The sequence below is a fragment of the Ursus americanus genome, chromosome 16 (assembly GCF_024610735.1).
Source record: "Ursus americanus isolate L20-20 chromosome 16, mUrsAme1.1.p, whole genome shotgun sequence".
Classification (NCBI taxonomy): domain Eukaryota; kingdom Metazoa; phylum Chordata; class Mammalia; order Carnivora; family Ursidae; genus Ursus; species Ursus americanus.
Window position 1 is genome coordinate 32079750 of NC_142142.1, and position 13244 is coordinate 32092993.

Here is a 13244-nt window from a genome sequence, read left to right on the forward strand (position 1 = left end):
ATCTAGGTTCCATTTCCTGCCTTTCCTTTTGTGGATAGCAGCCAGGGACCCTCCTGGTGGAGATTTTTGGTCTATGAACGGCACTACTGCTGCAAAACAGAGGTGTTGGGATAAATTTTAATTTATTTTTCAATTGGAAAAGGCCCCATTACATAACCCACCCTACAAAATGATAAAAACAAAACCACCAAAAGCCCATCTACCTCAAAAGCAAAGAAAAAAAAATTTAAGTAAATCAAAACAACCCCTCCCCCCAATCCAAACCCCATCAAACCCCAAACAAAGGAGTCAGTGGATTCGAGTAACGCAATAGTTAGAGGCATCGTATGAAATCTGTGGGCTGCACTCGAGCCTGTCACAGGCAGTTATGAAAGATGTAATTTAATTTGCTTAAAAAAAACCCGTAAAAGGCAGATTGGATAGCTGTATTTTAGCAAATGTGTTTGCACTAAGGGTACCTTCTGTTGAACAGTTCTGCCCACAAGCTGTCTGTAGAATATAGAACATCTCTCGAGCATGCTTGCCACCTTGAAGCAGGGCAGTCGGGAGCAGAAAAAAAAAAAAGAACAGAATGCAGAAAAAAGGTGAAGAAAAAGAGAGAAATGAAGGACAGCAAGTCTAGTACCATCAATACATTTAGAAATGAGATTAGCCAAGTGCGACAATAGAATTTAAATGACACACAGAAAGACATTAAGATTGCAGTAAATAACGTACTATGGAAAATCCAGCCAGAGAGCACTTTCTGTTCAGCTTAGCTACAGAGTTGGAACGAAAGCACAGGTCGATTATTCATCTTACTGGCTCTTTCGCATTCCAGCACTATACATCTTTTCATCTTAGCACTAATCATTAGTGGGTTGTTTTTTAATTTTTTAAATATTTTTTTGTTTTTTGTTTTTGTTTTTTGTTTTTTGTTTTTGCTAGTTACTCCAGTCAGTGATTACATTGCCCAGTACTGCTCTGGAGGACTCGAACTTACCAACTATGTCAAACCACAGAGGGGTGTTAGCTGGCTGCACAGACACCACCCCCACAATCTCGGTGACTCTATCGCTTTCCATGACTGTGAAGTTATAAAACGGCTCGTCAAAAGTCAGCGGTATAGGTGAAGGGGGTGGTTTCTTAATCCATTCAATGTGGAGGCGGGCCGTGGAGGATTTCTGTGGGCGCCCATTGTCCACTGCCTTTATCTACTCACACATGGAGAGAACACAGAAAGAGGTCTTAGAGCTCAGATCCCTGTGGAAATTTGGGTCTGTCACTCCTCTGTTGTTGGCCCAAGAATCCATCCTCATCACAGTGTCAGCAAAGGGAAGGAAGAGCGGAGACCTGGGGAGAATGTGCTCAGGAATCGGGGGACACAACTGAGTCATGTGGCGGGGGTCCCATACCACATTCACTGGAAGGTGACCTGAACCACCACCAACTTTACAGATGGGGAAAACCTGGAAAACAAGGGTGGCACTTACCATTCAGTGTTTTATGGGCATGACTGATAGTCCCATGAGTAGGAATAGCTAATTTGATTCCTTATACCTCTGTTGGTGATGCTTAAAAGGGAGTAAAGCGCACTGTGAATCCTTAAGTGTGAATAATGAGAGTGTGTGTGGTTGCGTTGTGCAGCTCCTTCCTTCTGCTTTATTCTGGGGAAAGCACCGTGTTCACTCAGAATCCGAGGAGGGTGATGGGATAGGTGCTGGAAAGGCAGCAGCCTTGCTCTAACTGCCTTGGAAGCCCCTCAGTTATGCCAACTCTGAAGGGGCAAAGAACTCTCCTGGTGAAAGCACGGGCTCCAGGAGACAGCGGGATGGGGAGGAGGGTACTAATTACTCTCCTCTGTGGTCTTACATAAGAACTGAAGAAAGCACGTCTCCACACTCAGTTGCACGGGGTGAACTGCTATGTTGTCCTGGACTTCAATGATGGTTCAAGTTCAACAAGTAAAAACCACTGACAGAAAATTTTTAAAAATCAATATAAAAAAAAGGATTTTAAAATATCACATCTTAAAAATAACATGAATAAGTGCATGGCTAATTGTGATAGCCTTTAAAAATAGTGACATCTCACACCACCCAAATGCTATGTGATCGTGAAGACCACTTTGTCCCAGAAAATTCCTGTGAGATGGAAGACCCTTGAAGATACATGTCTTAGGTCAGGTTTCCTAGGAGCAGAGTTTGAGACAGGGATTTGAGTACAAATCATTTTGGGGGTGGGGGAAGTGTTCTCAGGAGAAAGGGACTGAATGAAGCAAGATGAACAGGAGAAAGAAGGTCAATAAGGGTGTGGTCTCAGCTGAGGCTTAACCTCAGCCTGATTCCATGGGGAAGTTCTGAATCCTCAATTGCACTGCTGGGTTGGACCCACCTGGAGGCAAGGGGTTGGCCTTTCGTGTCAGTTAGTCATTGGCTATGGGCTGCTGGCCTGGGGTGGGAGTGTGGAACCTCCTCGGTCAAGAAGTTCAGCCAAGGATGATTCCCTCCAGAAGAGGGCAGATGTGAGCCCTTAGCAACCAACACTCAGTGCAGTTGGGGCATAGCTGCACCAGCCTGGTAAAGGGGATCCGGCTGGGGCACAAACGGTATCCACTATAGTCCGTCCGTCCACCCAGTCCTCAAAGACTCCCACTGTCACACAACTATAGTAGCACATATTACATCAGAGCTGCTAATGGTAGAAACAGGGCCAGTTTTTTTTAATTATTATTTTCTTTTCTCTACCCACTGTTCTGTATATGTTATTGAGTAGGGAAAGAAACCCAAGTCCAGACCGTAAGAATGAAAAGACAAATCAAGGGACTTAGACTATCCTTTAAAATAATACAGGACTGACTGTATACAGCAGAGAAGGCTGCATACTAAGAGGAGAGCAGATGGCGCCGATTTTTGACAGTTGTTGGAACCCTGGCAAGTGCCCATCACTTGTAAGGATGACCAATGCCCTTTCTGGCATAGGTGCTAGCTTTCTAAAGTGCTTGGCGGTGGTGGGAGTAGGCTGGCACTTTAGATATGGGCATTTTAAGTCTCTATTTGGGGTAGTGCTCATGTGTTTCTGTTTTTGTTTTTTAATTCTCCAACAATGAAAAATGGAGTCATCTTTTTCTTGAGTTTTTTCACTTTTGCAGCTTATGCAGAATAAACATAGCTAAGATTTGTGTCTCACAATTTTCATAGCTAAATTCATGTCCTATCACACTGTCGACAATTACAAGAGTTGTTTTCCTTGGGAAGTCTCGGGGACACAGTGAAGGATATGTTAGGTGGTGGGTATGTTACTCTGGTATTCTCCTACCCTCAGTTTTCATCTATGCTGAGTACCCTGAAATGATTTAAGGCTGCAGGAGGTGTGGTTGAGTATGTGATGGGGCAGGCTGCATACTGGGAATGGAGGAGGTTTGCTGATAGGACACAACCAAAAGAAATGGTCTCATTATTTAAAAATATCACTGAAACAGAAAGTAGCCTTCCACAGCTGTGTGGCTGTACTTATTACTCTAAAGATTTATTACTCAAATGAATATACATGAGTAAGAAAGTAACACCCCCCCACCCCCATGAATGTTACTGAAGTGCAGAAAAATCTTACCGTTAGGATGTCATAACTCCCTGCTGTAAACTGCTTTCTGGAAGAAACCATGCCAGTTTTAGGGTCAATAAAAAACTTTCCGTCATCATTTCCATCCACGATACTGTAGGAGATTTCTGCATTGGGGCCTTCATCTCTGTCAAATGCAAAAGCCCTATAAATGGGTTCTCCCCTCTTTTTTCGGTCGCGTTCTGGCAGCTTGATCTGGTAGACCTTCTCTGGGAACTGGGGTTTATTGTCATTTTCATCCAAAACCTGCACCACCACCCAAACGGTGGACTGTTTTGGAGAGGGACCGCCATCTGTCACAGTCACCTGAGTTTCAAGAGAGAAAGCATTTTGCAATCAGAATGGAGAAAACTTTTCTTGCCACTCCTCCCTCTGCCTGCCCCACGAAAGGCCTATTCTGTGCCTTAGGGCATCTCAACTTTTCTTATTCCTGTAGTTCATGGTCAATGTATAACTTTCCATAGTTCATCTGTAAAAGCAGGGAATGCCCGACATCCAGTAAATGGAAATCATTGGTGAAAGTGTAGGAGGGAGGCAGAGCTCTCATTGTGCTGTGGCGTGGAGAGGGGGAGAAAAATAGGATCGGCTTTACAAAATGTACTAGCTTATGTAAATTTAGTGGGCATAGAGTATGCCCCTCCACAGACACAAAAACCAATATAATCATTATGATACGTTAACCAATGGGCATTTCTTCTAATTTTTGGACAGTGATATCACCATCTAAATTCTTTCAGTATTCATTTTCTTTTCCTTTCTATTTTCATGTGAAATGTGTGAATTTTACATTGCCACCACACAAAAGGAAAACCGAGATATATGCTTCATAATTTTGATGGCTCATTGTAAGTACATTTGATAGTTATCATACATTTTTAACAGTAACAAAATAATTCCCCCCACCCTGGGAAACTCGAGGAGGGATGGACACTTCTTCCCCATCTCTGAGGTGCTATCCTTACGAGTGTCTAGAAGAACTGAGAGAGGAGAGAAATGAAGAGGAGGTCTCTAAAGAATCTGCATGGCAGACATGAAGTCTTTGAATCTTAGTGTGGATAATCCTCTTGATCACAGTGCTAATAATTACTATCATAGAAATACTTCTGCATGCAGAGGGTGACACCACTTTTAAAGCACTTTTCCATGCGTTGTATCGTTCACTTTCCAAAATACCCTCTTCACTAAGTGGAGGTTTATTTGTTCCCATTTTACAGATGAGTAAACAGAGGCTCAGAGGTCCCCTTGTTACCAAGTGCTAAAGCCAGGTATTATTAAGTCTTTGGCATTTCTTAATGTTCTGTTTGACCACAAACCTGGAAGAGTGTGTATTTCATCTTTAAATCATTACCTGGAATAAGGCAGCTTATTACTACAAAATATATATTTGGAGGCTAGAAGGAACATAAAGACATACTCAGCACCAAAAGGAGAAAAACAACAGTGAATTACAGCACCTGGTCATCCAGTTTTTCACCTAATAAAGCAACCTGACAGGAATAATGGCAACAAAGGCCAAAACTCTGGGAAAACAAATTAAAGGCTCTTTGCAAAATGGAACTGCAATGTAGTTTAGTTTCTCTTACAAGCCGCCTAGGAGAATGGCTTTAATAGACTTAAGATAAATTTTCATAGGAGTTCTTGCTTTCTTTGAGAAATCAATCAAGTTTCCTTCTGAAGTTATTTTCCCAATTGGTTTGTTATGTTTCACAAAAGAAACACGTCAGGGCCAATATGTGCCAGGGCTGGATTTTGACTCCTGAGATTTTCCCGGACATGCTAAGGCACGTTCTGCTGTTGCTGCCGAAGTAAAATGGTATACTCCCAGGTGAGCTGTGTTGACCAAAACACATTGATTTCTTGGCCGCTCCACTTCCCTGCCTCTCTTTTCTCCTTCAACAGCCTCTTTCTGAATCCAAACAACGCTCACTGTCTTCAGTGTGGACAAAATCACCTCCCATCACTTCTCAAGAAATGCCCCACAGTGGGCTCTGAGATGGGACCCTTGGCCACGTGGCTGCCAAGCAAAGGAGAGACCCTCTGGGCTGCGGGTTCACCACTCGCTCGAAGATCCTGCTGCTGTAAAAATGCTTTCTTTGGGCGGCACCCGGGTGACTCAGTCAGCTTGGGTCACGATCTCAGAGTCCCGGGGCTCAAACCCTGGGTCGAGTCTGCTTCTCCCTCTGTCCCTCACCCCTCTTGTGCTGTCTCTCTCTCTCTCTCTCTCTCTCTCTCTCTCAAATAAATAAATAAAATCTTAAAAAACAAATGCTTTCTTTTGGAGTAGAGCTGGATTTACACACCCAGGTCCGTCAGGTGTCACTTAGCAGGGACCGGTGGCAGCCGCACAGGCGTGCTGGGGAGCCGGGTCCCCCACGGCTCCACCGCACCCCAAGCGCCCTGCTGTCTTGCTCTCTCAGGCCACACAGGCATCCTCCGGTCCTCGAGCAAGCAACAACTCTTCCCGCCAGGGTTTTGCACATCCTGCCCTCTCTCCTGGGTCTTGTCTCCTCATCCTTGAGGTCCAGTGGAAATGCCATTTCTTCAGGGGTGCCTTCTTGGAGCCCACAGACCAAGTGCCAGGCCCACCTCGCCCCCCTCCTGCAGCCCATGCTTTACATTACCCCGTACTTCTCTTTTGTAGCGCTTACTCTTGTGGAAAGTAATCAAACACACGATTCCTCGTCTAAGCTGAGAAGCTGTGTAAGGGCAAAAACAGACTTCGCCCAGTCTCTTCGCTGCTCCCACTCCCGTGTCAAGCCACGCAGGCAGAACACGTGCCACAAACGCTTATTTACTGAATTAGACTCTAACTCAGGTCCTACTTGGGCAATCTCTTTAGCCAAAGCAGTCTCACCTTATAAAAGCAGCATAGACCGTTTAAGGCCCTTTTTACAACAGAGCCCCCAGCTGCCGTTCCTGCCTTCCGGCCTGTGACGCCTCCATCTTATCCATGTCACCGACTGAAATCCTTATCTCCAAACCTCCCCCTTCTCCTACGTTGATTCTCTATAAAGGACACGCCCACTTAGTCACACACTGGTCTGTCCCAGAACCCCGGGCATCTACCTAGAGCCCCTGTTCTCACCATCCACATCCAACCAAACTCGGAGGCACCCTCTCTGTCACACTGCCCCAGGACAGGCCTCCCCTGCATCTCGTTCGGAGCTACGGGAGCCTCCCTGCCTCCAACCTTCATCTTTGCTGTAAAGGTATTTCCTCCTTAAAAATCTGATCATGTCACCGACCTTGTATAACACCCTTCCCGGGCTCCCTGAGGACAAGGGTCTGACCAGATTTATCCATCGCTGTGCCTTATCCACCCCTTTCCAGCCTCCACGCCCAGTTACACTGTAAGCCTGGGAGGTTCTGAGTGTGTCATGTTCTTACACCTCCATTCCACTGTACAGCTGTTTGTCTCCATGGAATGCCTTCTCTTGGGAATACACCTGACTCATGTGAGAAGCTTCAAGTCAAACACTCATTCTCCGAAGTTAATCCTGCCTCCTGTGGACAGATGAAGGCGCCCTCACCATGTTCCCACTCCACTGTGTGCATAACTCCAGGACACTAATTATCATCTGCATTTCGAAATGTCTGTATGCTTGCTGGTCTCCGCTCAAACCTTCCAGAACGACCGTAGATCAGGGATTGTCTCTTACTTATTGTTATGTTCCGGTACCTGGTACAGCCCATAGTGTCAAATAAATGTTGTTAAATGAAATTAAGAATTAATTTACCCCAAACTCCTCCCTATGATAATAAGTGGAGAGAACATCAGACACTGAAGAGTCTCTGTGTCTTTATCTGTAGGAAATTAAGAGACTGATAACATATAATCCCTAAGTGCTTCTTGCTTCAGGAGTCTATGAGTGGGGATTAGACAGCTAGTACAATGTTCATCCTGCACTATGGGGTTCATGCCCACCTGACATCACGGAGAACACTTCCGATCCCATGATTACTCATAATAATTTCTAGCCACTCCCCAAACTGTGCGAGCCATCGCAGACACTTATCTACAATCTGCTGAAGTGATCTGTTTATGTGTTTGGCTCTTTCAACACACTGTGAGCTACTCAGCAGCAGGGACCTTGACTTTTTCATCTTTTCTGGAACCTAGTGTGCTCTCAATAAATGCCTGCTGAACTGAACTACGTCATTTCTGACCTCAGAGTCTTCATTTCCATTTTTGTTTCTCTAGACCCACTCATGTGTCCAGCTATGTTTGTACCTGGAATATCAATCATTAATGAATCCATCAGATTTTTAGACTTAGGCCTCAACCCACCAGCTGGAATTAGTCTCTATGGGAAAGGAGTAGCAGCGCCGGAGATTGCAGCAAAACCAGCTGAGATAGATCCCCACCATCTCCTCCTCCGCATCATTTTTCATTAACGATGAATTAGCTATTGTTTAGAAACTATCCCTTCTTGCTCGCCACAATGGGACAAGGGAATACACAGCCATCCTAACCTGGATATTCTGTTCTCATCTATGATCAATAATCAGTGGTTTGGCAATTAATCAAAGCCTGAAAGATTAATTTCTTGAGGTGCTTACAGCTAGTGCCTAACAAAAGGAACCACAACTTGAGCAGTTCTGCTGAGAGTACAGTACAGCCCATTTCATTTTTCTGTGGTGTCTTTGGGGTCTGTGACTATCAGGCAGAACCAGAGGAAATCAACATGACCCAGTGGATTATAACGATAAACCCACAAAGAGGAATGTGTTTATACGTCTATTCCTGGAAGAGGCAAAATCTTTATAAGACCAAAAATGGATGGACACGGAGAATTCTGGAGTTATGGCAGCTGGTGGAGGCCACGCTTCTTCCTCACTGAAATTTCCTGATGTATTTATTTATTATTTATTTAATTTTTTTTTAAAGATTTTATTTATTTATGTGACAGAGAGACAGCCAGTGAGAGAGGGAACACAGCAGGGGAGTGGGAGAGGAAGAAGCAGGCTCCCAGCGGAGGAGCCCAATGTGGGACTCGATTCCGGGACACCGGGATCACGCCCTGAGCCAAAGGCAGACGCTTAACGACTGCGCCACCCAGGCGCCCCTCCTGACTTATTTATATTTATGGTCTCTCTCCCTGTACTAGACTATAAGCATGGGTGCTCCCTGAGTGCAGAGACCTGGTGTCTTGTCCACTGCCTTGTCCCCAGGGATTATTGAGAGTATCTGAAAATATATTAAATATTTCTAAAATGGAGAGTTCAATTCTGGCATTCTCCTTAACCATTAATTCATCGTAAATGGCTATTTCCAGACCATTACACTTAGCTTTGTAAACCTCTCTTCAGGGATTACATATCCCCCTTCCTATACTTTATATTTATCCTTAACATTTTATCATTATCGGACACGTATTTAGCACATAGTCTTATTTATTGCACGTCTTCCTCTAGTAGAATATGAACGCCACGGAGCATTGGCTTTCGTCTGTTTTGTTCACCGATGTATTCCTGGCACCTACGACAGCAGATACAGTAAGCATTCAGCAAATACTCGTTTAATAAATGAAATATTCATCCAGTGCCTTGTAGTTATAAAACTCTTTTGGAGGCAAATTGGGAGATACACCAACCTACAAACCACCCAACAAAAACCTGGATTCATACTAAATTCACCCTTCCCCCATACCCCAAATCTTCTGTCATATTCTGGACCTGCAATCATCTGGCCTCAGTTTAGATGTTTTCAATAAGATACACTCACTGCCTTGGGAAGCAGCCCATTGGTTGTTTGACGGGTTCGATGTTCTCAAAGCTCTTTAATACTGCACCTGAATCCACCTGCCTGTCATTAGCCCAGATTGCCTGTCGTTTCCCATAGACTGGTTTTACTTTTTATAACTACACAGAAAAAATCAAATTCCTCTTGCACCTTGTCCCAGTTATCTACTCCTGTGTAACCCAAAACTAAGTGGCTTAAATAACCCATAATGTTTTTATTATCTCTCCCGGTTTCAGGGGCTGAATGGGAGAAGTTCTTACTTGGGGTCTCTCATGCAATTGCTGTCCCAGGGAGCTGGGTCTGCAGTCACCGGACACGTCTGTTGGTTGAGAATAGCCACTGGCTGGGACCGAGTCTATGCTTCCTTGCAGCATGGTGGCTGGGTTCCTTTCGTTATTTCCTTTAACTCCTTTAATTGCTCCCACAGTCTCATGAGATAGGTACTATGATTACACCTATTCCATAAAGAAATTGAATTTCAGAACTTGTCCTAGGTCGCAGTGCTCCTAAATGGAAGAGGTTGCTTTAACCCTGGCAGTTTGGTTCTAAATCAGGCATCTGCAAACTATAGTCCTTTGGCCAAAACGTGGCCGCTTGTTTTTGTAAATAGTTTTATTGAGATGCAGCCACGCCCACTCATTAACATATGACCTGGAGCTGCTTTCCTGCCCTAAAGACAGAGTCCAGTGGTTGAGGCATAGACCACATGGGTCACAAAGCCTAAAATACTTACTGTGTGGCTCTCTGCATAAAAAAACTTGCTGACCTCTGTTGTAAACCTTATGCTCTGCATCTGCGGTTACCGCTACCACTGACTGCAGGCCTGCTCTGCTGGGTCCCCTGAGTGGTGATTCTCATCGTCACTCTATTCCCAGGAACCTGGCAGACATTGCCACTGCTATTCTACGGCTAGAGACAGACCGTAGGGCTCAGAAGCTAAGTAAGGAATTTTTGCAAGGCCACTCAACCAGTAAGTGACAAAACACAGGTTCGCACCCAAGTCAGTTTGGCGTCACAGCTCCTGCTCTTTTCCCCACCCTGCACGGCCTATGCAGAAGCATCTGTTAACCATCTGTTTCAAACTCCCTCCCTAAACATGGCTCCGGATCAACAGCAAGCTCGGAGCGGTGCTTCTAGAAGCAAGCTTTTCCCTCCTTTGAAAACTGGGACCATCTTTGACGGGTTTCGGTCTTTTGGCACCTTTCCTGTTCTCAATTGCTGAAAAACTGCCACCAGGTCTTGGGCGGCAGCTGCGACTTCTTTCAGCTCTCTGACTTGAGACCCAAACTTCTTCAGCGCAGCTCTATCTTCTCCTGCTATTTTCTTATGCTTCTGCATCGTCAGTTCCCGCTCAAACTCTGCTCTCCCCTCCTCCCCGTTAAAGGAAGTTGGCGGGGGGGGGGGGGCGCTTCAGCTTCCCTGTTATCTCTTATTTATCTGGTGCTCAGTGAATTTACTCCACGCAGGCACTCTTCCAAGTGCTTAACAGATACTAACCCATTTGTCTTCACATCAGCCCCGGGGGAAGAAAGGTAGGGGGATGATCCCCCGACTACAGGTTAGAAACAGGCAGGGAAAGGGGAAGTAAAGTGGATTCCACCTGGTCCAGGGTCTGTGCCCCCAACCACTACCCTCTGCTGCTGTCCCCTAAATGTTTGCCTCAACTCGTGGCTTTGGTCACATTCACCTTCCCCTGAATGCCGTTGGAACTTAGCCTTCCAGTGACCTCAGCACATCCTAGCAAGACGTCCACAGTTTACTCTTCACCCTGCAGGTGGGACGTGGCCTCAGTACTTCCGAGATGGAGCGCTTTTACTACCAATCCGTCTGCCACAGTCTAGGCTGATCACACCCCAAATACCACGTGTTTTTTCAGTCACACGTGGCTGCCACATAATTTCTCCCCGTCCTGGCAACGCCCCTTCTTCTTCCCGAGTACTTTGTGTCCTTATTCTGAGTTTCCTGATTTCTAGGAGCTATTTTTGCACCTGATACTCTTCTAAGGCAGAAGACAAAGCTCAAAGGAGATTTATGTTTCCCTCCTCCATCTCATTAACAAAAGTCTCAGGAACTAGCTAATAGGTTTGTGCGAGGAAGAAATCTAAAGATAAAGCCATTTAAACTAAGGCAGAGCTTCCAACCACAGGTGACAAGTAGGTTTCAGATGTGCTGTGGACTGAACCTCCTAACTCTTGGGCAGATGAGTGTGACCTCATATAGCTGGACCCCCTGGGCTGGTCGTCTCTGGCTGGGGTTAGGCTTTCTCTTTACCTAAAAGTCCGCTACAGATATTATCATCTTCTGTGTGCACCATAATGGGACAAAGGTTACGAAGCCATGTAATCAATTACTAATAATGTGACCCTTCTCTTGGCTCTGATTGCATTTTAAAACAATATGCTTAGGGAGGTCACTGGATCCAAAGGACACACTCTCTATGCGTAGGGTTTTAGATGTTACAGCTCTTGATAGTTAATTCCAGTGAGGATGCCTATCTATTCTCACTCTTTTCTCACAAGACCAGTTGTGGATAGCAATGCTCTTACCCTTTATGTCTCTATTCTTGGTCATCACACGGGTAGGCAAACCGATGGAAGGGGACCCACTATTGAGTATTTTCTTTTCCCTGACATTCTCACGTGCACTGAAGAACCTCAGAGTAAAGGAAAACTGCCTGTCTTTTACCTTTGTACTCAGCAAAGCACAGAGTCACTAGACATTAAGAGAACTCACGAGTCAGTGGGAATTTAGACATCATTCTGGTTCATTCCACCTGCTTTACAGATGAGGAAACAGGTCTAGACAGATGAGCTTCTTAGACCAACATCATATTACTGGCAATAACCTTAATCTTTCTAAGACATTGGCTCCAGAAATCCAAGCTGCCTTTTGAGCTTCAAATGACGCCTAGTGTTCATAACTTCTCAGCTGTGTGATTTCAATATTGTGGAGGTTTTAATTTCGGTATTTTTCAGAATGCTACACGCTTTTAAAAAAAGAAGAAATGTGTTTAGAGTAGACGTTCTGTTTACTTTTTATCTTCAAAATGTTTCACAAACATTAAAAACTTAATCCTCTCAAGACAGCAGAGAAGTTGAAAACAACTTTATCTCCTCCCCACAAGTGGAGAAATGGAGAAATGACCTTCTCCAAGTATACTCTGGGGCTGATATTAACGTGGGGGCTGGAATTCAAACCTGTCTGCTCATGGCCTCAGATAACTGCACTGCTGGGAAGACAAGTGCTTCCTGCCATTTCTGGAAACAAAACTATGTACAAACACTAAATTAAAGGGTAGGTCTCGAAGGAGGAACAGCTCTTGAAGATAAACCTTCTGAAAAGTAAAATCATTGAGCTAAAATTAACCTGTACTATCACCCATATTTTCCATGGAGGGAGAGACATAAAAAGCCAGCTTTAAACCACCTGCCCTCGGTTTTATTACATGTGATTTCTCTGATCTGACCTATTAGTTGGCATTAAGAAATCACCTGGAGATGGGTAGGTGCTCCAGTCACTCACCATCCTGCCTGACCCAGCCCGTGCTGCTGCCTCCTAGGTACAGTTGAGGGACATATCCTCTGGACTGTGGAAGACTGGTGTCCCTGCTCTTTCCAGTTTCCAGTAAGTTAGATATTTCAGGGGTGTATACTTACTGGGTTGAATACCTTTGTGGATTGGTTTCTTTTATACAGGATTGGTTTCTTTTATACAGGAAAAGTCTTCATTTGAAATAAGAAAAAGGAAGGAACAAGGAATGAAAGGAAACAAGGGAAGAAGGAAGAGATGAGAGGAAGGAAACAGGAAAGGAGAGAAAAGGAAGTACGGAGTGAGGGAGGTAAGAAAAGAAAGGGAGGAAGGCTGTAGGAAAGGCAGGCATGTAGGCAATGGCTGGGAAGAG

At 44.8% G+C, this 13244-nt stretch overlaps 1 protein-coding gene across 2 annotated transcripts in view; it reads right to left on the minus strand.

Moving 5' to 3' along the window:
- FAT3 (FAT atypical cadherin 3) overlaps positions 1–13244 on the minus strand; it is a 638491-nt gene that overhangs the window by 122577 nt on the left and 502670 nt on the right. For both annotated transcript variants that reach the window (XM_045790757.2, XM_087868258.1), the window contains exons 5-6: positions 3592–3906; positions 983–1193 (exon numbers count right to left, since the gene is read on the minus strand). In XM_045790757.2, coding sequence (XP_045646713.2) covers positions 983–1193; positions 3592–3906 — 526 coding nt within the window. The remainder of the gene's footprint in view (positions 1–982; positions 1194–3591; positions 3907–13244) is intronic.